At 47.2% G+C, this 27,832-nt stretch overlaps 1 protein-coding gene across 2 annotated transcripts in view; it reads left to right on the top strand.

Moving 5' to 3' along the window:
• The first annotated feature begins 1,248 nt into the window (after positions 1-1,248).
• Positions 1,249-27,832, top strand: part of VIPR2 (vasoactive intestinal peptide receptor 2) — a 38,390-nt gene continuing 11,806 nt past the window's right edge. For both annotated transcript variants that reach the window (XM_066236651.1, XM_066236650.1), the window contains exons 1-4: positions 1,249-1,390; positions 4,217-4,316; positions 13,798-13,914; positions 14,718-14,815. In XM_066236651.1, coding sequence (XP_066092748.1) covers positions 1,328-1,390; positions 4,217-4,316; positions 13,798-13,914; positions 14,718-14,815 — 378 coding nt within the window. In that variant the 5' untranslated portion in view covers positions 1,249-1,327. The remainder of the gene's footprint in view (positions 1,391-4,216; positions 4,317-13,797; positions 13,915-14,717; positions 14,816-27,832) is intronic.

The raw sequence follows: 27,832 nt of genomic DNA, 5'->3' as shown, positions 1-27,832 counted from the left end.
AAACTCCTATAGTGGAGGGAACCTTGTGCCTAGTGATGTTCAGTCAGACCATCACCAAAGCACTCATGTTAATCACCATTAATCTTACAGTACCCTCTGAAGTAGGAGGATGGGAATTGTTACCTCATGTACAAATGGACAGATAGCTTAGAGAAGTTCGCAAGCTTGTCTAGGGTGTGATAGTACATATAGGAAATGTTTGTCTAACTCAGAATCAATAAGCTTCCAGGTCCCAAGCTGCATAACAGGAGTCCAGATCTTGGTCCCAAACACTGTTCTCCACCAGACAGACAGACATATAGACAGGTAGATAGACAGATGACAGAGAAGATGACAGAAAGATATTGATAGGTATTTGGAAGGTAAGGGTGGTTGGTCAACAGAGAACACAAACGATAAAGCAACAAGGTCAACTAACAGCTGAATCTAAATAAGGGTATAAGAGTGTTCTTTGTACTCTTCTTATTCTATTGAATAACTTTTGTGTAAGTCTGAAATTATCTTCAGAAAATATCGATAAATTAAAACCACCACAAAATTTACATGTTTTTTCATTTCTAGTGCTTTCCCACTTGCTGGTTAACAACCAACTCTTAAACTACACTAATCCTTCGGGAAATTCAAAGGTGCCAGAGCCTCCGGAGGAAGGTGGGCACGGCCAGGGTGTCCCCCCAGCTCCACCTGCGCGGCTGGGGTCTGCGGGAGAGAATGACCTTGCCAGTTTCACACCGGCAGGACTGAAGACCTGCCACCATGTTCAGTCTGCTCCTGACCAAACTCATCCAATTTTCTTAATTTTCAGTTTCCTCAACACAAAGCCCCACTGGCTTTGAAGGCAGCCCACCCACCCACTCTAACTGGGTTTCTTGCCACTTTCTTGGCCGTTTTTAGATTATTATTTAACTAGGAAGGCACAAGTAGGTGCACATCTGTCGCGGTTCACGGCTGGAGCCCTGGCACCCTGTCCCAGACTGTGTGTGTGTGTGGGGGGGGGGGGAGCGGGGGCACTCCCAGTCGCCCTCTCGCCTCCGACCTCTCCACTTGGAGTGGGGCAGGCACTGCGCGCCCTCGCCCACCTATGCGCATCCTTCACCTGCTACTCCGGTTGCTGTAGGTGGTGCGGGGGTTGGAGGAGCTCAGGAGAGGGAGAGCGGGACGGGGGCGGGGGCCGCGGGGCGGAGCGCGGGCGCGGGGTGCAGCGAGACTGACAGGCGGGCGGGCGGGGACCAAGCGGGGCGGGAGCTGCTGAGCGCACGGGCCCCGGAGGCTGGTGTGCGGTCCCGGGAGCCGCGAGCTGCGCGCCCCATGTCGGAGCCGCGGAGCCGGGATGAGGGCGCCCGCGCTGCTGCCGCCCGCGCTGCTGACCTGCTGTGGCTGGCTGCTTGCACCGGTGAGTGCGCGGGACCCCTCCAGCACACACCCCCCCCCCGGCCCAGCCCCTGTCTCCTGCCCCAGGGAGGACGCTCCCCGCGTCCCTGAGCCCCCTCGCGAGTCCAGGAGCGCGGGACCCTCCCCAGGGCCGCGAAGATCCGAGCCCCTGACCCGGGCTGGGAAGTTGCGTTTGCCCTCCTCCGTGCCGCCCTCCTGGACTTAATGGAAACGGGACCCCGTGTCTCCGCGACGCGCTTCCAAGAGGCGCTGGCTCTCCCGAGGTGCGTTCCTCCGGACCCTGCGTGGGGACAGTGCCGCGGCCGCCTGCGCCGGCTTCGCGTCTCAGAGGGTCATTGGGGTTTGTCTCCAGCGACGTCTCCTTCCGCCTCCGGTACCTGCGACTGGTTTTGTTTGTTTTAGTCTCAGAGCGAGACCCAACGTGGCCAAGGAAACTTTCCTTTTGGAAACATTCTTTGATTTTTTTTTAAATCATTATGTAAAATGGAATGATACGCTGGGCAGAAGTTTGTTAAAGTAGTACATTCAGTTACATCTCAATAATTCTTTTCCTTTGAAGACCACACACACACACACACACACACACACACACACACACACGTGAACCGCCTTGTTCGGTGTGTGGCGCAGCGGGTCGTGTCTGCAATGACTCACGTCCCTTCTAAGGCTGTGAGGCCAAGGACAGAGCAGTTGGGGGAGCTGTGCTGGCTGAGAGCATTAAGAGTTCTAGGGGGCGCGACCCCGCTACCCTTGCTTGCCTGTGAAGGCAAACCTGGCCCTTCCTCCTCCCTCCATCCCACCCCCAATTCTGTGAGAGGAGAACCTTGCTGCCCATTTCAATGCTTTGAAAAAGCTAGTTGGTTGTTCCAGAATAAGGGATTGCTCTGCATATCCCAAGAAGGTCAGGCATTGTAGTGACTATTAGTACCCTAACAAAAACTTATCTTTCTTTTTAAGTCAGTAGAATTTCCTTAATCCTGACATTTAAACCATTGACTGTTCATATATGAAACATGCAGCCTGCTGGAAGCAAGGAGCTTCAGCAGTTAGTGGCTGTCCAGTAATGAGCTAGGGGAAAAACAAGTTTCAGGTATTTTTTTTTAATGAGGATAAATGTGGCAAAAGTATCCAGCATTAAGTTTCTTTTCTTAATTCTCTTAGGAAATTTTATTTCTTGTTATAATAATAACTGACCTCTTTCAATAGTATCATCAGTAGTAGGATAATCAAACGTAGGTGACTAGAACATGCCCAAGTATGATTTTCTTTAGTTAACGTAGACTTTTGTTCAGATGTGGGAGGGGCCCAGCTCCAGCTAACACTGTGAGTACTTGTTTGGGTGGGGGATAGTAATAAAAAAGAGGCCTGACCTGTGGTGGCGCAGAGGATAGTGTCGACCTGGAAATGCTGAGGTCGCCGGTTCGAAACCCTGGGCTTGCCTGGTCAAGGCACATATGGGAGTTGATGCTTCCAGCTCCTTCCCCCTGTCTCTCTCTCTTCTCTCTCTGTCTCTCTCTCTCCCTCTCTCTCCTCTCTAAAATGAATAAATAAAATTTAAAAAAAAAGAAGAAAAAAAAAGAGAATGTTGATCCTTTGTGAAAACAGAGCAGAATGTTATCTTTCAGGACGGAGACACGTGGGTCTGTCTTCTGCACACGTGAATAATGGCATAGTCATTATCTAAGTCACACCTTTAGCTCCCGTGATAGCTCTTTAGTGGCAGTGATTTGACTGTCCCCACACTCCTTCCTACCTCCCTTCTAATCTTTTTGAAAAGCTCCTTCATTCCAAATCCTAAAGTTGAGTTTCGACTGTGACCTGCAGCCTCTGAGAATAAAATTATCCTACTGGGGCTCTTACCAGAGAGTGTGGAGGCATCTTTAGGTGAAGCATTCTGGCATCTAGAGATACTGTGCACTCCTCAAGGATGGTCTTACAAGTAAACATGTTTTTACTGTAATTAAATCAAAGGCTATGAAATGGAGGACTCAAATATTGAGAGATTATTTAGGTTAAAGATGTCTACTGCTGCCAAATGCAATGTATTCTATTTGAAAGCTTGTTTCCTGCTCAGAAAAAAATTTTTATTAAGTTGTATGTTTAACATTCCTTCACAAAGTAAACAGTGATGCTTAAAAAAATAAATAAGCCTGACCAGGCGGTGGCGCAGTGGATAGAGCATCAGACTGGGATGCGGAAGGACCCAGGTTCGAGACCTCAAGGTCGCCAGCTTGAGTGCGGGCTCATCTGGTTTGAGCAAGGCTCACCAGCTTGGACCCAAGGTCGCTGGCTTCAGCAAGGGGTTGCTCAGTCTGCTGAAGGCCTGCGGTCAAGGCACATGTGAGAAAGCTATCAATGAACAACTACGGTGTTGCAACGCACAATGAAAAACTAATGTTTGATGCTTCTCATCTCTCTCCATTCCTGTCTGTCTGTCCCTGTCTATCCCTCTCTCTGACTCTCTCTCTCTCTGTCTCTGTAAAATAAATAAATAAATAAATAAAATTTAAAAATTTAAAAATAAATAAGATGGTGATTGCTTTTAAGTGAGTGTTAGTTTCAAAGCAGTTTAAAACTGTTGGTTAGTGCTTCATTCTGAAGTGCACAGGTTGTTGCCATTTTAACCCTCAGGCAGGGCACACACAGGAACAGCTCGAGGTTCCTCTCTCTCTCCTTTCCTCTCTCTCTCTCAAATCAATAAATAAAAAAGAATTTTTTAATTAAAATTAAAACTCTGTGGTTTGGAATTTTCTTGTAGAACTTTTGCTTGACTGTCCTCTTAGGATGGGATTTTTAGTTATTTCTATGTTTTTTAAACCTTGGCCAGGTGACCAGCATTCACCCAGAATGCCGCATTCATCTGGAAATACAGGAGGAAGAGATGAAGTGTGCAGAGCTTCTCAGGGCTCAGACAGAGACATACAAAGGTAAGCCTGGCTCAGTGAGTGAGACTCCCCAGCGGTGGATAGCCTGGCAAGCAGACAGCTCACGCCTCACTCTGCAAACAGGTGTGTTAAGGTCACCTGCATTAAAAAAAAAAAGGGAAAAGAAAGGAAAGAAAGAAAAAAGGTCTGTTTCCATTGTTGCTGTTTTTTAAGAGAGAAGAAGAAAGGGGAGAAAGAGAAGCATCAACTTGTTGTTCCATTCAGTTGTGCACTCATTGGTTGTTTGTCAAATGTGTCCTAACTGGATGTCGAGCCTGCGACCTCTGGCGTGCCGGAATGACGCTTTATCCGCTGAGATACCCGGCCAGGTCCTCCACTGTTTGTTTGTTTGTTTTTTATTAAACTTCTGGTAAAACTCATATGGAGGGGAAAGTTCTTTGTATAAAACTTTAGGAAGAAAGTTTTAATCTTTAAGAGAGCAGTTTCCATGGTTTGAGACAATAGCAACTGTTACTAAAATAATTTTATGAGTGTTGCTCTACTTTGCAAAAGCAACTTCATTTTGCTTGATTACTTATCTGATTTCTTGCATTTTGAATTCTTAGTAACACCAAAAAGAATTTTTGGTCCAGTTAAGAACAGTAGAAATGTATCAGAAAACAAACAGGAAAATGAGATTTTTGTTTTCCTGAAGACACGCCTATTGTGAATACAGTGAACTTGCTGGTTTTATTTCCTTCAGGTCAAAGCAGAAATGCTGGGACAATGTGCCCTCAACCTGAGCACATTCACATTTTGTAAACTCAGAAGGTTCTTCTGGGGTAACAGTCAGATTACAAACAGTAGCAAAGACCTTTTCCTATCAGCTTTCTTTTTCTCTGTGCTAGATCATTATTTTATCCTCTTCAAGGAAAAAATTAAAATCAAAGTAAGAGTATGTGTTAAAACAGTCTGGTGTACTTGGAGGACCTCAGACCAGAGTCGTAGATGCGGGCTTTGTTGGGGACCAGTGCTGCCCAGTAGACATAGAATGGGAGCCGCCTATGTAACTTTGAATTTTCTGGGAGCCACATTAAAACAAGCAAAAAGAAAAATGTGAGATTAGTTTTAACAATACATTCTAAGTATCCAAATATATCTGAGTCATTATCATTTAAACTTGTAATGAGTACTAACACGTTGATGAGATGTTTTGTGTGCTAAGTCATAGAAACCTAGTGCATCACAGTATGGACCTGCCACACGGCTCCCACGCTGGCCAGACAGCACTGCTCTAGACTGAGTGTCCCTCCTGTCCACTCCTGAGCTGACTGGGAGGCCACTGGCTCCTCCTTTCCTTCCAGCCATAAAGAGCTGGGGTTCTGTATCATATGTGGTCATGGCGACCACATCTCCCTCATAGTCCCGTTGAACTGTATCCAGAGAAAGGCTGATGAAGTAGCTCTGCTCTGCAACAAATGGTGACCGAGTGTCTGTTCTGGGCAAAGCCAGGTGCTACCCATTGGCCAGTTGCAAGGATAGATAAGACATGAGTCCTGCCACTAAGGGCCTCCCTATAAAACAATTATCACGGCCACTAGGGTCCATTCCCTTCCATGAAAACTAAGAGATTTAGGAAAAGTAAGGACTGGGAGGAGACAGAGTAAAGCCATTAGAATCGAGTTCCCTGCCCACACGTCCCAGCAGCAGGTGGGTAGCATTGGGTCCCACAACCATCTCAGTAGGTGACCCGGTATTCCCCCCACACACACCACTGCTGCACAGTCAAGCTGTTGAGGAGCCTGGGGCTGCCCACAAACAGCATTAATTTACCCCCAGCACAGCCCTGAAAGAACTTCACATGAGTGTGTCTTTCAACCTCCAAAGAGGGTTTACAGATTCTTCCTTCTCTTCCATGGGCCTGGCACTTCTCATGCCTGCAGCCTCTTCAGGACTCACCCCAGGTCCTGCCACAGCTCTGGACACAGTCACTCCCAAAACAGGGAGGGAAGAGAAGTTTACCTGTGGCATTGCTGGCCCACAGTGGTCAGTTTTATTGCTGATGAATTCTTAGCACAAACACAGTGCACCTCTGCCTGCTCCTCTTTATAACTGGCATGTCAGGGAGAAGCTCCTGGAATACTCTTGATTTACCTACATCCATCGAGAGTGTTTTGTTCACAACAGAAAGCAGCACTGTCCCAGGGGCAGAAGGAGCATGGCCATGACCTTGCTTGAGGACAGCCCCTTGCAGTGGGTCAGGGTGGACTAGACCGCGGAAGGAGGACCTGGAAGGCCCATCTGTTAACTTGTGCCAGTGATGTTCCCGGATAGATGCTGCTGGAGGAGCCACTGACTGGTTCAGGATGTTGGGTTCTCTGCTGTCTCCTAGGGCTGTCCTGACCTACCATCAGGATTTCATGTTAAAGACCCTTTATTTCTGGTTGGCTTGTGTAGATGGTGTGTGCCATTCATTGTGTTCAAAACAGTGTTTTTTTAGTGTGACTCTGTCAGGAAGGCACAGGTGCGGGGCCTGGTCCCTGGCCACTCACCCGTTCATGGGTGTGAGCTGTGGGCCATGCGGTGAGGTGAGCATTATGGGGGTGTGACCAAGGGAAGGGGCAGCTGCACCTCACGGCCCTGACTTGTTACTCTGCGAAAATGCGGCAGAGACTGACTGCCCAGCTTTCTGTTTTCACTGAAAATTAGGAATGCAAATGTTATGTGGCATTTAAAAAGCTCTGCAGGAGGCAGGCAGAACTCCCATGTGGCAGACATGGCCAGGAGCTGGCAGGCCGCTATCTGCGTGGTAGACCCAGCCCGCCCGCTGGAGCGGAGATGGCTCAGCATGCTCTCAGACCTCACTGGGTTCCAGACATTCTCAGAGGTGGTCTGTGTGTGACCCACAGCAGGTGTGCTACTTGGCAGTATCCAGGGCAGAGTCCATGAACTTCACCAAGTTCACCTGGGCCTCAGCTTGAGCAGAGACCATGGAACCTTTAGATAAAGGCCGTGAAACAGCCCTGCGTTTGGAGTGGTGGAGGAAGATGCCACCCAGTTTTCTTGCAGTGACAAGTATCAGCCCTGTGGGCGGGGCAGATGCAAGACAGTAGGGAGTCGATGGCAGAGCAGGTCCCCATGGTGAACATCGGGGTGAGCTTCTCTTCCAGAATGCACAGAGGAGGGAGCCTGTACCGCACAGGAGGAAAGGGCTATTAGGGAGGCCACCTCATTGTTGGCAGAAGGTCTTGGAGGCAGGAAGAATGACCAAGGGCAGACTTGAAGGTTTGGCCCTGGAAGGAGGAGGAGAGGATGGGAGGCAGGGGTGCTGGGCACGGGGCCCCGGGGAGGAACCACACTGGGTGGGTGGGGGCTGCTAAAGTCACTAGAACTGTGTCCAGCACACCAGCCCTCTGGTCCTGCAGAGGGGGGCACTGCTGGTCGTCCACGGGAGGTGGGTCTCAGGTGCCTATGTCGAGAGCAGCAGGGCCAGGCGTCTCTGCACCAGGCTGTCCTACACGAGGGGTCCCATGTGGCTGTGCTCTGCTGTGCGGGCAGTGTGACACTCCTATCATAACACTGGTAGATAGATGTCCTGAACCGATCCTGGGAAGTTGCCCAAGTCTTGAGCATAAATCTACAGAAGATTATCTTGGGAATAACATGGAGGACCCTGTGCTCCGTGTCCCAGCTGGTTGGCCCCCATCAGGCCTCTGACAAAACATCCCCAGCACTGCCCTCCTGAGTTCATGGAGCAGCAGCAACATCTCAAGTCAGCACAAACATTGGAGAGAAGGTTTTGAGAACCACTGATTTATTGTTAGGCAGCAGTGATGGTGATAACAGGTAACAACAGCAGACATCTCAGTGGGGGACACAGCGTCTTGTGTATAGGTCAACACGTTCCTGTGAACAGAGGCCAGTCTGGCCACACACAGGACTCTGAGAGTGCCTGTCGTGCGGCTGTTGGAGGCGAGAGAGGCGTGAACATGCTCCCTTGCCTTCGCTGTGTCTGCCCCGTCCATGGGTGCAGTGCTGGCCGGGGTCCCCACCACAGGACAGCATCCGCTCAGCTCAGACGTTTTGATGTTTGGGGTTCATTGCATTCAGCATATTTCTCAAACATACTGGTTCAGACTGGGTTTCTATATATTTCTCTGAAAAATCCTTTTGTTCAGAAAACAGCTTTGGTAAGTTCTGGGTTTTGAATCTTGGTTTAATGTTAGGTCAAGTCCTAGACTATGTTCCTCACTGAGGAAATCCACCTAAACCATTGCCCCTAAAATAAAGTCTTGTTACCTCCAGATTGAAAATCCTGAAGTGATCTAATTCCAAAGTGCCACCCAGCAGCAAAGTCCCAGCAAATAGTATTCCATCCTTACTTTGTATCATGTCTGGGCGAGTGAGGGTGGGGTTATCACAATGCCCTAACTGGACAGAGTACTGGGGAGTCCTGGGGCCATGGTCCAGCCTGTGCCTCTAGTTCTTTGGTGGCTGAACGCTCACCCTGCGTGCTGGCTGACATGCAGGGGAGTGTTGAAGAGCTGTCTCAGCTTGATGCCCTGGGGGAGCTGTGCTTCTGATCAGGATCCAGGCCCTTGTGGTTGGCCTGGGGCCACTGTGATGCTCAATAACATTTGTTGAGAAATGAATAGTTGTCACCTCAGATGTTAGGAGGGGCAGCGGCTGCTTATCTCAGAGCTGTGTGAAATCAAGAACATGGAGTTTACTGGTTGGACCATGTTGTGTCTCCTTTCTGTCCCCAGGGACACTGAGGTTATTGTCACACCCAGAGCTGTTCTATTAAATTGTCAACTGCCAATTGCAACGACTCCTTCCCTCCCCTGGTCCCGTTCACCGACAGGGCTATCTCTGGGGAGAGACATTCCACAGCAGAGGCCTCATTCGTCCTGACAGCTATGACTCTAGTGTTTCCCCTCCAAATGCTGCCTTGCACTCTGCGTCTGCTGGGAGCAGCACGGTCACCTGACGGCAGCCTTTCTAAAACAGCACCAGCGCATGCCCAGCTTAGCGCATGCGTGGATGTGCTGTCCTCTCCCCACTGGCCAATATCTTAAGGACAGGTGATGCGAAGTGCATCCTCAGAACAACAGGAAGAAGGGATCCTTCAGTTTGGGGAACTGGATCCCCACTGTGAGTGTTCTGATCCACTGGGATTCTATGGGACTAAGAGTCACAGAGCATTTGACATCTGCCACCTGAGCAGGCAGCAAAGACATCCAGCAAGGAAGTCCGCCCTCGGGGAGTGCAGAGCTCACAGGCACACTGTCCACCATCCGTAGGACAGGGCGCTGGACCTGCTTGGCACCCCTCCGCCCCTGCAAGGCTTTGTCGCTTCTGCGGAGCCTTGTTTCCATACAGGCTAACACATGCCTGGAATGCAGCTGCTGGAACTGTGGGGTGGTCCATGTGGCACCGCTCCCAGCAGCCAGTTGGGGTGACCCCTCTCTCAGCCCTGTGCATCCTGAGCTCAGAAAACAGGGACCCTGGGGTCTTTCCTGAGGACTGACGGCCTGAGTGTCCAGGAATGGCTGAGTGTAGGGTGGTCTCTGAGCAAAGTGTCCACAAGCTGGTGATGGCAGCCACCTTCTGAGGCCCCCAGAGCAGAGTGGGGCCAAGGAAGGGAATCACACGTAGCCTGGTTCTGGCTGTAGGACACAAGGTGAGTGTCATGAGGTGGGGTGGCTGCTTGGGCCTGCTCACTGCCTCGGGGCAGGGAGAGCTCAGGGGGTGGGGCTGTGACATCTGTGATGTTTGCACACCTGGGTGTCCACGGTCCTGGGCCATCTAAAGTCAGGAAAGCATGCTGGTCCCAGAGGCTTCCCAGGTCCAGGGGCCCTAGAGGACAGGCCTGTGTGCTTACCTGCAGCGAGCACCTTGCAGAAATGACTGCGGCAGCAACGACAGCACCCTCCTCAGGAGGTCTGCTGGCAGCACGGCCCTGGGACCAGCTCTGTGAGGCCGGTGGTGGGAGTCTGCTTGGCTCTGATTCATGTCCCAGCAAATGGCTGGGTTCACAGGAAAGAGCAAAGCAATTTTTAAAAACGATTTTTTTCCAACTCTATTGATGAGTCACTGCATTTGGCTTTTAGTCCTTTGAATTGGTGATAGACCAGAGAAGGCTGGGACTAGGTCAAAGGCTTTGATGACCAACATGAGCACAATCCATTTTTCAAGACTGTTGGGCTGGAATTTTCAAGCTCAGAGGACTGGTTGGCGTCCCCTCAGTCGGCACAGCCTCCTGACCACAGCTGAGCCTGGACTCGGTTCCCAGATCCCATCATGACAGGCGGGACTCAGCACAGCCAGTCCTACAGACCTGCCCAGTGTCAGAAAGCGCAGCGAGTACGTCCATGTGTCCTGCCTCTGGTCAGTTTTTATCTGGTGCAGTTTCTTCTTCAGGATGCACAGTGAGAGGCAGCATCCTTGTCTCCAGGGATGAAAGGACGTACACTCCCAAAGCGAAACAAGGGGCTTCTTTTGGAGGCTTTTCCAGGGCCTCTGAGCTTGGTCTGCGGAGCCCCCGGTCCCATGCCATCTCCTTCAGGAACAACCTCGCCCTTTTCTGTGCCCTGTGCTTGTGACCCCCGTGGCTAGCTCACAAGCCCTGAACCAGGCAGGTGTCCCTCCTGGGGGACTTTGGGGCCACCTCTCTGTAATTTGGATGTAACTCCTTACAAAGAAATATGTCCTCACTGTCAGTTCCATCACACACACAGTGCTGGTAGCCTGTTATGTCCCCCAGTGTCCCCCTTGTACTCTTTGATTCCTTAGTTAAAAATGTTCTCCAGGATATTGCCTATAAAGTTCTTTTATTCCCTTTTCAAATTAGCAGGGAGTCTGTGGGGCTGCTGGCAACGTGTAAATTCTAGTTCAGCATTTTACTGTCTACTAATGGATCATGCCTGGATTTTACTTTCCTGATTCTAACCATTCTTTGCACATTTATTAATTAGCATTCTGCATTAGAAAGAGCCTTCCCCATCATTTGAAAAATAAAAAGATTAAAGGACAGGATAACAGTCCAAGCATTTTGGGGGCACCTGTTAAATACTTAATAACTAGATTTCCAGCCTGACCAGGCGGTGGTGCAGTGGATAGAGCGTCGGACTGGGATGCAGAGGACCCAGGTTCGAGACTCCGAGGTCGCCAGCTTGAGCACGGGCTCATCTATCTGGTTTGAGCAAAAAGCCCACCAGCTTGAACCCAAGGTCGCTGGCTCTAGCAAGGGGCTACTCGGTCTGCTGAAAGCCCGCGGTCAAGGCACGTATGAGAAAGCAATCAGTGAACAACTAAGGTGTTGCAATGCGCAATGAAAAACTAATGATTGATGCTTCTCATCTCTCTTCGTTCCTGTCTGTCTGTCCCTATTTATCCCTCTCTCTGACTCTGTCTCTGTAAAAAATAAAAAAAAATTTTTAAAAATAACTAAATTTCGCGGAGGACCCGGGTTCGATTCCCGGCCAGGGCACACAGGAGAAGTGCCCATTTGCTTCTCCACCCCTCCGCCGCGCTTTCCTCTCTGTCTCTCTCTTCCCCTCCCGCAGCCAAGGCTCCATTGGAGCGGAGATGGCCCGGGCGCTGGGGATGGCTCTGTGGCCTCTGCCTCAGGCGCTAGAGTGGCTCTGGTCGCAACATGGCGACGCCCAGGATGGGCAGAGCATCGCCCCCTGGTGGGCAGAGCGTCGCCCCTGGTGGGCGTGCCGGGTGGATCCCGGTCGGGCGCATGCGGGAGTCTGTCTGACTGTCTCTCCCCGTTTCCAGCTTCAGAAAAATGAAAAAAAAAAAAAAAAAAAAAACACAACTAAATTTCCAGTAAAACAATTAATTCATCACTGTTTATGTCATGAATATAGTGGATATTGAAGGTTTAGAAATGGGATTTAATTGTGCTGTATGCATACTATGTAATACACATTGAAAATGTTGCCTTTTAAAATGATGGTGTAAGACAAGAACGGTGTGAGCGTTTATTATTAAACTGGAAAGCAAGGAAGATGTCAATATATACAATGTCCCATTTTTGTAAAAAGAAGACATGTTGGCCCTGGTCAGGTAGCTAATTTGGTTGGAGTGTCATCCTGACATACTGAGGTTGCAGGTTCAATCCCTGGTCGAGGCACAAACAAGAATCAACCAATGATGGCATGAATGAATTTAGCAACAAATCGATGTTTCTCTCTCTTAGTCTCCCTTCCTTTCTCTCTAAAAATAAAAAAATTTTTAAAAAGTCATGTCACTTTCTAGGGTCCCTGGCATATAAGCATGTCTGAGGATGTCCTTAAAGCCCTAAAGGCAGACCCCCTCCCAGAGCTGGGAACCTGGCCCTCTACTGGACCAGAGTGGGGAGGAGGTCATTTCCCCAACAGCCTCCGCACAGGAGGTGAGGGTTGTTTGGGGAGAGTGTTTCTTTGGAGAGAGAGCTCTTGGAATGCTGTGTGTGATTTATTACAACTGAGCTACTGGAGTTCCTCTTAGGGGGACTGTGCCCCTGGCTTTCTTCAGGATTCTGGTCATTGTCACCTGGGCAGAGGTACTTGAGTTGCAGGGTAGTTAACTACCCACCTGTGAGTGACTGGGACAAGGTCCTGCACAGGATGAGGAAGGCTCTTTGTCTGCCCTGCTGTTTGTGAGCTGGGGAACCCAGCAGGGGTGGCTCTAGTCATAGAGTTCCAAGCACCTGCTAGCGTCCCTGCAAGAGCTTTGCTGCTTGTGGCTTTAAATGAAAGCTTTTGGGCTCTGGCCAGTGTTTCAGTGGATAGAGTGTTGGTCTGGCATATGGCATATGGATGTCCTAGTCAGGGCACACAGGAGAAGTGACCATCTGCTTCTCTCGCCCCTGGCTTGATTGGTTTGAGTGTGGCCTTGGGCGCTGAGGATAGCTTGGTTGGTCTAAGTGTGCTAAATATAGCTCAGTATTTGAGCATTGGCCCTAGATGAAGTTGCCAGGTGGATTCTAGTCAGGGCACATGCAGGAGTCTGTCTCTCTGTCTCCCCTCTTCTCACCAACCCCCCCCCCAAAAAAAACCAAAACAACAACAACAAAAACAACAGTAAGCTTTTGAATGGAAGGAGACTGGTGATATCTGCTCTTAAATGGAGAGGGAGGAACACAGCTGACCTCAGTGCCAGAGATGGTCCAGGGCACCTCGGCCCCAAGCCTCAGACACCAAGGTGCCAGTTTATCACAGCAGGACAAACTTAATAATTCTACTAAAACTCAGAGGGGCACTGTGCACGTTGGGTGACTCAAATACTTTCTACCACAGATCTGGTTATTTTTCAAAGCTGATAGAAATGAACACACAGTGAAGTACATTCTCAGTAATATTGTTGGTGCATACTTGTTTCACAGAAAAATAATTCTCAGGATAATTATCTAATAAACAGGCTTTCTGTTTGCAAAGTGTTTTTTTTTGTTTGTTTGTTTGCAAAGTGTTTAAACAACCCTGACCCTGTCACCCTGGGCCTCCCCAGGCGATTGGGCCTCTATCGTTCCTGCCTTCATTTTGTCCCCTTCCAGCCTGCAGTGGCGTCTGGGACAACCTCACATGCTGGCGCCCTGCGGATGTCGGTGAGACTGTCACGGTGCCCTGCCCAACGGTGTTCAAGGTGTTCAGCAACCTTTACAGCAAACCAGGTACTTGGTCTGTGTTCTGAGCTCCTGAGGCGGGTCTACGTCTGGGGTCAGCTTCCCCGTGGAGGCAGCAGGAGCAGGGGTCCCTCATCGAGGACAGCTGCCTCATGTGAGGGCTGGTTTGAAGAAGCAGGAGGATGAAGAGATTCCTGCCCACCTCAGACCAACAGCAGGGGCAGAGCAGGCCACGGGAGAGTTTGCTGAGGGAGAGCACTGTGTGTGAACCACGTGCACAGATACGGGGACCTGAGCACTGAAGTGCGTGTGGGGTGGGGAGGGGGCAGTACAGATGAACCACGGGCTTGGATCAGAGGCCAAGAGAAATGCAGCCCCACGAACACTCAGTGAGGGACTTCCAGAGGTTTGAGAGAAGTGACATCTCTGGGGCCGTGAGGCTGGGGACAAGGACCATGGCATGGCCAGCCTCCCCCCCCGCCCCCCCGCTGTCTTCACTGCCTCAGTCCCCAGTCCCACCTTTTGAACAAGCTCCTCTGACCGGAACCCCTGCTGTCTCTCTGAGCTTCTGGAAAGCTAAAGGGGCTGATGGGGACTGGGTGCCTCTTCCCAGGGCCACTCACTGCAAAGTCTCTGGGCTGAGGCACACACCTGACATCAGGAGGGATGTGGAGAGCTTGTGTTCATCCTGGGCAGTTGTTACAGGGTTGGAGCTTGGAGCATGGGAGCTTTAGAAATCCTTTAGAGTCTTGTGGCCGATATGGGGGCAGAGAAAATGGAGATTCAGAAGAGAAAGACTTTGTTGTATCCTTGGACCAGCAAGTTTAGACACCTGAACTGTTATCTTCCAGGAAACATAAGCAAGAACTGCACAAGTGATGGGTGGTCAGAGATCTTCCCAGATTTCATAGATGCGTGTGGCTACAATGACCCCGAGGACGAGAGCAAGGTAAGGGCCCTCGTGGTTCTCACGGTTCCAGTCTATTCTCCAGAAGGAAGCATGCTTGAAACAGTCCTTTTCCCATGAGAAGTGTTTGGATCACCTCAGAGTAGCAGCGCTGCGTCTTATTGATCAGATCTAGCAAAGTCGCGGTGTGCCTACTGTGGCCGGGAGTTGCCTACTGGTTTGCGACTTTGGAGGCCTGAGAGGCCGATTCTCCCCCATGCAGCCAGAGCGTCTGAATGCTTGTCCATCCAGTGAGAAGAGCTATTTTTCTTCTTAAACATTTCACAGATTCTGTACATTTCATGCATAAATAGTCCCTGCTCATGGATTAGAAAGTCAAAATATTTTAATGTATGAAAGCGAGGAAAATGATGGCACAAAACCAAAATGATTAATTTTCCTTCCCAAATGCAGTTTCCATGAATACTTTGAATACTTGCTTGTTTAGGGAATTATTTCAAAGATGAAACCTATACAACGCAGATGTGTCCTGGGGCCAGGAGAGGTCCCAGGGCAGGAGAGGTACCCATCACCGTAGGGCAGGGGTCTGGTGATAAGACCGGCCCTCCTGCCCCTCAGTGAACTCACGCCCCCAATGTCGGTCCTCATCTCATCACCGCTCCCTTTCCGCTGGGTCCCGTGGTTTTAATTGGATTTCCTGCTCTCACACAGCCAGACTCTGCCCTGGGTGTTGTGTGCAAACTTCATTGGTGTCCAAAATAATTACATTCAAGGGAAACCACAATAGCCTCCACAACAGCCGCAGGGTAGCCTACATGTGGACAGAGACTCGGAAGAGTAAGTCTCAGGGTGGGGTGGGGGGGGCGGGTCCCGGAAGAACAAAGGACTTTGTTCCTTGAGGCCACAGGACTTGCAGGCAACAGCTGAGGCTGCTGTTGTGAGGCTGCTTCTGGGCTTGGACCCAGGGGGCCCAGGAAGTCGTCAGGGCCAGTGTGGCTTGGGCTGGACTTCCTGGTGCAGAGACACCCCAACGTGGCAGGCGTGGTTCAGGAGCACCCTGTCCCTGCCTTCCACGTGCCAGGTCTTCCTCCCCCTGTACCTCTCACAACCTCGAGGCATGTACCTGTGTAAGGGGCATTTTCATCTTATCATGAAATAAAGGGTTTAGTCCTATCAAGAGGCTGAAAGCCCCAGCCCCCGGGTCCCCTGGGTGCCACGTCAGAGGAGACCACGAGACCCTCTCAGGACCCCACCCCTGTCATTGGAGCTGAGCTCCTGCACCGGGAGGTCGTCCTGCCCTGCGATCTCAGCCCAGGTCCTCCGACTGCTTCCAAAGACCTGGTCACCTGCCCTCAACCCACCCTGCCCAACCCTGGGCCCCCTGACCTTAGGCTGTCTTGCGCTGCCTTGATTCCCACCTGCCGGCCAGTGTCCCCACGTCTGCGGTCTTCCAGGAACGCTGAGAGTTGGTGGAAATGGGAACAACTAGAAATTCATAGTCTCTGCGGGCCTCAGGGTATAATTCTTCCTCCTGAGTATCAGGAATCTTCCAAATGAATCTAGAAGGACCAGGGCTGTACATGCCCTCTTGGCTACACTTGGGCTCCACACGTGACTCTACCCTAGCCGCTGTCCCTAGCCCGTTGCCCGGCTGGCTCACTGAGGGACGGCAGCCCCTGGCACAGGGGCACCTGTCCGGGGTCCGTGCCAGGCAGCATGGCCCGGGAGCCTCCTGTATTATGTATTAGCTGACATAGCACCTAAAGAACACTTCTGCTAAATTTAGCCAAGAGAACTGTTTGGCATCTCAGCCACCCCATGCATCAAGTGGACACATTTCTTCCACATTATGCCATATTCCTAAAAATATGTCTGTTCTTGCCTCTCAGCTCTCAGCCCGCTGCTGGGACACTAATGTCAGCTCTGCAGGGCCCCGTCCCTGATGGCAGAGAGCACGCCACCCTTGGTACTGTGCGTTCTGTGTTGTTGTGCTTAGGCCTCCGTCCACACAGGCCCTTCAGGAACGCGTCCAGCCCATGCTAAACACCCTGCCCCCAGGAGGTGGGGACAGGGCCCTGAAGGTGGCAAGGGGCTTGTTTCCAGGGAACAGACATGCGTGTCCTCAGACCCCATGTTCCTTCTGCTATAGCCGCTAATCTAGTTCAGCTTTGGAACAAGCTCCATGGGCAGTGTCTCTGCTTTGCTTCATGCTGAATGGCAGGAGGACCTGCCCATCGTGGATTTTAAGGACATGTGAGTGTCATCCTTGCTGCATAGCTCGGTGAGCTGGGTGACCTGGGGAGTAGAGTCAGTGAGGCAGACAGGACAAGATCAGGCCTGGTGACTAGGAGGGGACGGAGGAGCTGGCCTCAGTGGGAGGATCAGCCAGCAGAACCAGAGGTTCATACTGACCACATTGCCCGGGGCCACATGGCCTGACCTCACATGAAGACAGCCACTCGGGTCCTGGCTGAAATCTGACCACCACACACAGAAAAGCGGTTCAGAAGGTTCACGAGACAGATGCAGTTGTGAACTACTTCAATCTGATTTTAACTAAACCTGTAACAAGGATGCTCAATTCCTGCCCAGTGAAGGCATGAGTCTTTCTGAGGATAAAGGAGAAACAAGTGAGGGAGAGGAGGTTCAGAAGGAAACTTCACGGACTCACTGCAGCCCCAGGACACATGATCAGTGGGACAGTGCCCACATGAAAGGGAGGTGTAGGCACAGAAACCGGTAGTCAGTGTGGTTGGCAGGAGGCACACAGGCGTGCATCCTGGGATGACAGAGCAAGACACGCTGCACGTGAAGCAGAGTAGATGTGAAGCAAGGCCTGTTCAGAAAGGAGCCCCAGGGCATGCGTGGTGGGGGAGACCACAGTCTCGCAATGGGGGGAGACCACAGTCTCACAGGGGTGGGAGCCCAGACACGAGCTGCCCCACTTAAGGCCTCTGTGTCCTAGAAAGAGACGATGGGGACCAGGCATGTCCACAGGGCTGTGGCTGCCACCCTGCAAAGGGCTGACTGGCCCCTGGCTGGGGTCAGTCCCAAACTGAGCTCTGGGGGAGTCCGATCTCCTGATGACCCCGTTCTCAATGGGGTTTGGCTCAGCCTCTGGCCATCTGTGATGCTAGAATGCTGGCCTCTCCGCTGGTCCTCTAGATGCAGACCAGGGGATAGCTCACCTGGACTTCTGAGGGAAAGAGGGGCTGTTAATGATCACTCCAGGACAGCAGACAGAGCCAGGCCTGGCCTGCTGGGGCGTCCACCTCAAGGCTCTTGGGCGTCACGACGCTGTTGTCTGTTCCATTAAGGGTAAAGGACCGAACTCAGCCCCAGACCTCAGTCTCTCTGAGGCTGTGAAGCTTGGTCCCATGCCTCTGGGTCAGGACCCTCAACCCAGCCTTCTTAGCTCCCTGAGTTTGAAGAGCACAGGACTTGGGATGACAGGTTTGACAATGTGCGGCTCAGAGGGGAGCAGGTGCAAGTCGCAGGAGGACCGTGTGCAGATGGAGTGCTGGAGGACACAGTGCGTGTGGCTGAACACATGTGGCAGCAGGTACACACGACCGATGGGGCCTCAGGGAGGTGTAGACCGGGCCTCCCGCGGCCCCATTCAGTGTGGTTTCCATCTTGACATCCGTTAGCCGGTGTGTTGTTCGTGTTTTCTTTGCCGTGCTTTTGAAAGGATTGAGGGGGTGACGTCACGGAAATGGCGCCGTGAGCAGCGCGTCCGACAGATCTCCCCTAAATCACAACAAATTTATCAACTAGAAACAGAAAAATTTATCCTCGGAGCATTCCGGAATTCCACACAAACTGAAAGCGAAAGGACTGTTATCACTTGAATCTGAGAGACGAGGGTGTGGAGGAAGCTACCGCAGCGACGTTCATTCAAGCCTTGAGGGAGTGCGCCTGTGGTGAGTCAGCCCACACTCGGGAGCCGCGAGCAGCCGCGGGCACGCACCCGGTACGGTTGCAGAGCGAGCACCGCCCACACTCCGGAGCGGCGAGCAGCCGCTGGCGCGCACCCGGTACGGTTGCAGAGCGAGCACCGCCCACACTCGGGAGCAGCGAGCAGCCGCCGGCGCGCACCCGGTCCAATTGCAGAGCGAGCACTGCTAACGTTCCCAGCGGCCTGCGCACTGCGAGTGAGAGTCGCCAGCCACTGGTGCCCGGAGCACCCCATTCGCATGCGTGCCCTGGGCATTCCACACGCCCAGAGCGCCCTACTGGCCCGCACACCCAGGGTGCCCCATTATCCTGCGCCTGGTGCGATCCAGCCGCCAGTGGCAGGGCGAGCGGGAGAGGCACAAGGGTGGTCTTCTACTTGGGAGATTCTCTCCGTGGGCGGGGCACCTCACCCAGCCATTCAAGCTAACAATCAAGCGTTGGGGGAGGGGCGCGCGCAGGCAGCCTAAAATACCTTCGGGAGCACAGCTGCGACCCAATCACTGAAATTAGCTTAACCCATGAAATCTGCGCACCCTCGGTTCTAATTGATAAGATCTCTCTCAGTTCAGCGACCCAAGACAAGAGGCGTGATATTTTTTAGTGCCTCTCGCTAAAGGGGCGGGGGCAACTTCTGATTGATAGAGCCTCCATATTCAGGGATAAACGCTAACAAGAGGGACTTGGCAGATAATAAGATCTATACTACACTAGTCGCAAGCAGAGACTAGTGCCTCTTCTTCCCAGCCAAAACAGGCTACAAAGTGTGGAAAGCCTGGGTTGAGAGGTCCAACTGAATGCTAGGCGCTGAACAGTCACCTTGACAACAATTGACTCCCACCCCCGCCTGATTACACTGGAGGCCCTGACTGCCAGAGCCTTTCCCAAAGCCTTGCACTGAGTGGGGATAGAGTGGGGATTTCCCAGCTCTTTGAGCCTCTTACTCCCCAGGCAGAAGCAGTTGCAGCCTTATAGCTGGATCACCAGGCTGCTAATTCAGGAAGGGGGGACTAGGAGAGAGAATCCAGGAAAGCAAACTCTCTCATCGTTGGACCCTGCAAACGCCAACAAGCCTTGACTACCAGCAAGACTAAAGCCAATTATATGACATTGCCATAGAATCCCATCAACTGCAAATCCCTACCTAAGTGTGACACAGGGGCAGAACCTGGGGTACAGAGTCACCGACCAGGAAGAGGGAGAGAAAAGAAAAAGGAAGAAGTTAACCTCTCAAAATCAAGAAAAATCCACAGACTTTACAACTTGTTCCACTAATTTTTTTGTTGTTGTTGTTTGTTTCTTCTATCTCATTGCCTTTATTTCCTCCACCTCGGTCCTTCTATTCTCTGTCCATCTTATGCTTCCCTTTTCTTGAACTACACTACCCATAACTGTTACATTTTATTTCTCTTCTTCATCCTCACCCTCCTTTAAGGTTATACTCCAAAACACTTAACTCTCACTCTCTCCTCTTTTGTTTTTTTTTTTTGATTTGCTTTATTTTGTTTTTTTCTCTTCCTTTTTTATTTCTTCCTTTGTTTTTCTCTTATTTCTTATTTTTTCCTTTCTATTCGTTTTTTCTTTTCTCGTTTTACTTTCCTCCCATTTAATCCTCAATCACGAACAAATTAGTTAATTTGGGACTCAAGGCTTTTTTAGGCTTTATTTTTCTTTTTTGCTTTTGTTTTTGTTTTTTTCTTGTTTGTTTATTTTTGTGGCATTTTGGGTCCTCCCAACCCAAGGTCTCCATTGTATTTAGTCTTCGCTCCACTTAATACAACAGATTTTTACTTATTATTTTTATTTTTTTCTTCTTTATTATTCTTTTTTTGGTCCTTTTTTCTGGTTCCCTCTTATCCCTCTCATTATATCTCTTAATTGACCATCACTTACAAGCAAATCATCTTATGCTTGTCTAAAATTTTCTTCCTTTTTTTTTTTTTTTTTTTTTTGCATTTAGTAGGTCCCTACTCCCTTTTTTTGCCCCTTGAACTCTTCACCCCAAATCAGGCCCTCCATTATAGGCATGATATTTCCCTGAGGAGGGGAGAGGAGGGAAAGAGAAGAAAGAAAAAAAGGGGGAAATAATAAATTATTACTGTTTTTTTTTTGTGGGGTGTTTTACCTTTTTTTTTTTTTTTTTTTTTTTTTACTTTTTACTCTTTATTAATTCTAATTAGTGCTATCAACAAGACCACCCTCAGATGCCAATAAGAAAGAGGAAATCGAATATTATGGATACAAAAGAAAGAGAGGTAACACAAATAGATGTGGAAAAATCTATGGAGAAAAGACTTAACATATTGGAAGCCTTGGAGCTAAATGACAGAGAATTTAAAATAGAAATCTTAAAAATACTCAGAGATATACAAGAAAACACAGAAAGGCAATATAGGGAGATCAGAAAACAACTCAATGAACACAAAAAATATATTACCAAGGAAATTGAAACTATTAAAACAAATCAAACAGAAATGAAAAACTCAATTCACGAGCTGAAAAACGAGGTAACAAGCTTAGCTAACAGAACAGCCCAGATTGAGGATACGATTAGTGAAATAGAAGACAAACAACTTGAGGCACAACAGAGAGAAGAAGAAAGAGACTCAAAAATAATAAAAAACGAGAAAGCCCTACAGGAATTGTCTGACTCCATCAGAAAGAATAACATAAGAATAATAGGTATATCAGAGGGAGAAGAGAAAGAAAATGGAATGGAGAATATACTTAAACAAATAATAGACGAGAACTTCCCAAGCCTGTGGAAAGAACTAAAGCCTCAAATTCAAGAAGCAAACAGAACACCGAGTTTTCTTAACCCCAACAAACCCACTCCAAGGCACATCATAATAAAGATGACACAAACCAATGACAAAGAAAAAATTCTCAAGGCAGCCAGGGAAAAGAAGAGTACAACATATAAAGGAAGGCCTATTAGATTATCATCAGATTTCTCAGCAGAAACTCTACAAGCTAGAAGAGAGTGGACCCCAATATTTAAAGCCCTGAAAGAGAGGAACTTTCAGCCAAGAATACTATACCCATCAAAGCTATCCTTCAAGTATGAAGGAGATATAAAAACATTCACAAATACAGAAAAGATGAGAGAATTTATCAACAGAAAGCCCCACTCCAGGAAATACTAAAGGGGGTTTTCCAACCAGATTCAAAGAACAAAAGAAAACAACACCACAAGTAACAGCTCCACCAAGAACACAATAAAACCAAACTTAAACTGTGACAACAAAGGAAAAAAAGGGGGGGAGAGGATGGAGATTAACAGTAGCAAAGGACGATGAAGTGCAGAAATACTTATAAGATAGGGTACTACAATGAATATGGTAGGTACCCTTTTCATTACTTAATGGTAACCACCCTTAAAAAAACCACCACAAAAACACTTGACTTAAAAAAGGTAGCAACAGAGGAAAGAAGTATGGAACACAAACAAACAAAAACAAATGATAGAAAAACAAAAGAGAAGAATCAAACTAGATACAAAACTAACAGAAAGCAATTAATAAAATGGCAGTAGGGAACCCACAAGTGTCAATAATTACACTAAATGTAAATGGATTAAACTTACCAATAAAAAGACACAGAGTAGCAGAATGGATTAAAAAAGAAAATCCAACTATATGCTGCCTACAAGAAACACATCTAAGCAAAAAGGATAAAAACAAATTCAAAGTGAAAGGCTGGAAAACAATACTCCAAGCAAACAACACCCAAAAAAAAGCAGGCGTAGCAATACTCATATCTAATAATGCTGACTACAAGACAGAAAAAGTACTCAGAGACAAAAATGGTCATTTCATAATGATTAAGGGGAAGTTGAATCAAGAAGACATAACAATCCTTAATATATATGCACCAAACCAAGGAGCACCAAAATATATAAGACAGCTACTTATTGACCTTAAAACAAAAACTAACAAAAATACAGTCATACTTGGAAACCTCAATACACCGCTGACGGCTCTAGATCGGTCATCCAAACAGAGAATCAATAAAGATATAGTGGCCTTAAACGAAATACTAGAACACCTGGATATGATAGACATCTACAGGACACTTCATCCCAAAGCGACAGAGTATACATTTTTGTCTAGTGTACATGGAACATTCTCAAGAATTGACCATATGTTGGGCCACAAAGACAATATCAGCAAATTTAGAAAAATTGAAATTGTACCAAGCATATTTTCTGATCATAAAGCCTTGAAACTAGAATTCAACTGCAAAAAAGAGGGGGGAAAACCCACAAAAATGTGGAAACTAAACAACATACTTCTAAAAAATGAATGGGTCAAAGAAGAAATAAGCGCAGAGATCAAAAGATATATACAGACAAATGAAAATGAAAATACGACATATCAGAATCTCTGGGATGCAGCAAAAGCAGTAATAAGAGGAAAGTTCATATCACTTCAGGCCTATATGAACAAACAAGAGAGAGCCGAAGTAAACCACTTAACTTCACACCTTAAGGAACTAGAAAAAGAAGAACAAAGACAACCCAAAACCAACCGAAGAAAGGAGATAATAAAAATCAGAGCAGAAATAAATGAAATAGAGAACAGAAAAACTATAGAAAAAATCAATAAAACAAGGAGCTGGTTCTTTGAAAAGATCAACAAAATTGACAAACCCTTGGCAAGACTCACCAAGGAAAAAAGGCACAGGACTCAAATAAATAAAATCCAAAATGAAAGAGGAGAGATCACCACAGACATCATAGATATACAAAGAATTATTGTAGAATACTATGAAAAATTATATGCCACCAAATACAACAATCTAGAAGAAATGGATAAATTCCTAGAACAATACAACCTTCCTAGACTGAGTCATGAAGAAGCAGAAAGCCTAAACAGACCAATCAGCAGGGAGGAAATAGAAAAAACTATTAAAAACCTCCCCAAAAATAAAAGTCCAGGCCCAGACGGTTATACTAGTGAATTCTATCAAACATTCAAAGAAGACTTGGTTCCTATTCTACTCAAAGTCTTCCAAAAAATTGAAGAAGAAGCAATACTTCCAAACACATTTTATGAGGCCAACATAACCCTCATACCAAAACCTGGCAAGGATGGCACAAAGAAAGAAAACTACAGACCAATATCTCTAATGAATACAGATGCTAAAATACTAAACAAAATACTGGCAAACCGAATACAACAACATATTAAAAAAATAATACATCATGATCAAGTGGGATTCATCCCAGAATCTCAAGGATGGTTCAACATACGCAAAACGGTTAACGTAATACACCATATCAACAAAACAAAGAACAAAAACCACATGATCTTATCAATAGATGCAGAAAAGGCTTTTGATAAAATACAACACAATTTTATGTTTAAGACTCTCAACAAAATGGGTATAGAAGGAAAATATCTCAACATGATAAAGGCCATATATGATAAACCATCAGCCAACATCATATTAAACGGCATAAAACTGAGGACTTTCTACCTTAAATCAGGAACAAGACAGGGTTGTCCACTCTCTCCACTCTTATTTAACGTGGTGCTAGAAGTTCTGGCCAGAGCAATCAGACAAGACAAAGAAATAAAAGGCATCCATATCGGAAAAGAAGAAGTAAAGGTATCACTTTTTGCTGATGATATGATCCTATACATCGAAAACCCGAAGGACTCCACAAAAAGATTATTAGAAACAATAAACCAATACAGTAAGGTCGCAGGATACAAAATTAACATACAAAAGTCCATAGCCTTTCTATATGCCAACAATGAAATATTAGAAAACGAACTCAAAAAAATAATCCCCTTCACGATTGCAACAAAAAAAATAAAATACCTAGGAATAAACATAACAAAGAATGTAAAGGACCTATATAATGAAAATTACAAAGCATTGTTAAGGGAAATTGAAAAAGATACAATGAGATGGAAAAATATTCCTTGTTCTTGGATAGGAAGAATAAATATAATCAAAATGGCCATATTACCCAAAGCAATATACAAATTTAATGCAATTCCCATCAAAATCCCTATGAGATTTTTTAAAGAAATGGAACAAAAAATCATCAGATTTATATGGAACTATAAAAAACCCCGAATAGCCAAAACAATCCTAAGGAAAAAGAATGAAGCTGGGGGCATTACAATACCTGACTTTAAACTATATTATAGGGCCACGATAATCAAAACAGCATGGTATTGGCAGAAAAATAGACACTCAGACCAATGGAACAGAATAGAAAGCCCAGAAATAAAACCACATATATATGGTCAAATAATCTTTGATAAAGGGGCCAACAACATACAATGGAGAAAAGAAAGCCTCTTCAACAAATGGTGTTGGGAAAACTGGAAAGCCACATGCAAAAGAATGAAACTCGACTATAGCCTGTCCCCGTGTACTAAAATTAATTCAAAATGGATCAAAGGCCTAAATATAAGACCTGAAACAATAAAGTACATAGAAGAAGACATAGGTACTAAAATCATGGACCTGGGTTTTAAAGAACATTTTATGAACTTGACTCCAATGGCAAGAGAAGTGAAGGCAAAGATAAATGAATGGGACTACATCAGAATAAAAAGTTTTTGCTCAGCAAGAGAAACCGATACCAAAATAAACAGACAGCCAACTAAATGGGAAATGATATTTTCAAACAACAGCTCAGATAAGGGCCTAATATCCAAAATTTACAAAGAACTCATAAAACTCAACAACAAACAAACAAACAATCCCATAAAAAAAATGGGAAGAGTATATGAACAGACACTTCTCCCAGGAAGAGATACAAATGGCCAACAGATATATGAAAAGATGCTCAGCTTCATTAGTTATTAGAGAAATGCAAATCAAAACTACAATGAGATACCACCTCACCCCTGTTAGATTAGCTATTATCAACAAGACGGGTAATAGCAAATGTTGGAGAGGCTGTGGAGAAAAAGGAACTCTCATTCACTGTTGGTGGGACTGTAAAGTAGTACAACCATTATGGAGGAAAGTATGGTGGTTCCTCAAAAAACTGCAAATAGAACTACCTTATGACCCAGCAATCCCTCTACTGGGTATATACCCCAAAACCTCAGAAACATTGATACGTGAAGACACATGTAGCCCCATGTTCATTGCAGCACTGTTCACAGTGGCCAAGACATGGAAACAACCAAAAAGCCCTTCAATAGAAGACTGGATAAAGAAGATGTGGCACATATACAGTATGGAATACTACTCAGCAATAAGAAATGATGACATCAGATCATTTACAGCAAAATGGTGGGATCTTGATAACATTATAAGGAGTGAAATAAGTAAATCAGAAAAAAACAAGAACTACATGATTCCATACATTGGTGGAACATAAAAATGAGACTAAGAGACATGGACAAGAGTGTGGTGGTTACCAGGGGTGGGGGGAGGGAGGACATGGGAGGGAGAGAGGGAGAGAGTTAGAGGGAGGGGGAGGGGCACAGAGAACTAGATAGAGGGTGACGGAGGACAATCTGACTTTGGGCGAGGGGTACGCAACATAATTTAATGACAAAATAACCTAGACATGTTTTCTTTGAATATATGTACCCTGATTTATTAATGTCATCCCATTACCATTAATGAAAATTTATTTAAAAAAAAAAAAAAAGACAAGAAAGGACACAGAAAAACTTAAATTCCTATTGCTAAGTGACAGCAGCCAGTCTGAAAAGTTTACTATTGGATGATTTCAATTATATGACATTCTGGAAAAGGCAAACCCTCAGAGATAGTAGAAAGATCCGTGATTGCCAAGGGTTGGGAGGAGGGAGAGAAGGATGACAGACGAAACACAGGGGATTTTTCAAAACTCATAGGATGTAAAATACAAACAGTGAACTCTAATGTAAACTGTGGACTTTGGTTTATAACAATACGTTAATTTTGGCTTCTCAAATGTAACAAATGTAGCACTACACTAATGCAACATATTAATATAGGGGAAACTACCCGGGCAGCATGAGGGGATATATGGGAACTCTCTGTATTCTCTGTTCAATTTCTATGTAAACCTAAAGCTGCTCAAAAACAGTCTATTAACTCAGATATCATTACATTTACAAAATATGGAATATTTATATTTGTACCTAAGAAAAGATGTGCAAAACTTGTCCGCTGAGAACTAAATAAATAGATCAGTGATCTAAATAAAAAAAGAAAAAAAAAGAAAAAAAAAAAAGAAAGAATTGAGGTATTTCATTTCCAGCTGAATTCTTATCACCAGATGAAAAGATAAAGAGCTGCTCCTAGTTGTGACCCCTCAATTGGAAAAGGAAACAGGAAATGGGCAAAAACCTAAAATTACAGTGTGTAAGGACATTTTCTGAACCGTTGCCCATCACCTGCTTTTTTCTGGAGACAGAGCTGTAGAGCTGCAGCCTTGAAGCCACAAAGGGACGGAATTGCCCGCTTCCACTGCTGGCCTTAGAGGGGGCCCCTCAGGGGTGGGGTTCTGTAGCCCTTTCTTCACCCGTGAGACCCGAGCCACGCCAAGAGCTAAAGGACGTGCACACACAGGGCAGAACACAGTCATCTTGCACAGGAGCTTCCTTCCCGCAGTGTTCTGTTTGTTTCTAATTGCAAATTGGGACTGGGTTGTTGCTGCTGGCCAAGTGGTCTTGGGAAGAACTTGGGGTTAGAGTGTCCTTGCCCCCACTGTTTACTGCAGGACTTCTCTCTTCCTTTGGTGTTAACCATGACGTTTTCTGATTTTGTGGTCATCAGAGTGCTTGTACATTCTTGAGATTTAACATGATCGCATGGAGCTGAGCATTTTCTCGTTGACAGAAACGTTGAAAGAGTGGCAGGTACTGCTCCAGAGTTCAGACCCTGTGGGGACAAGAGGCCAGCTGCTGATCCCTGGGGTGGGGGTCTCCTGGGAGGCTGCTGGCCACGTTCTTTCCAGACAGACCTGCTTTATAGAAACCATCTGAAGTCACAGGCAGCGAATGTAAAGGAAAGCTGGGTGGCCTGACCAGGAGGTGGCGTAGAGCATAGAGCATTGACCTGGGACGCTGAGGACCCAGGTTTGAAACCCCGAGGTCACCGGTTTGAGCATGAGGATCATAGACATGAACCCATGTC

Source organism: Saccopteryx bilineata, chromosome 6, assembly GCF_036850765.1.
Source record: "Saccopteryx bilineata isolate mSacBil1 chromosome 6, mSacBil1_pri_phased_curated, whole genome shotgun sequence".
Taxonomy (NCBI): Eukaryota; Metazoa; Chordata; class Mammalia; order Chiroptera; family Emballonuridae; genus Saccopteryx; species Saccopteryx bilineata.
This window is presented reverse-complemented; position numbering and strand designations above follow the sequence as displayed.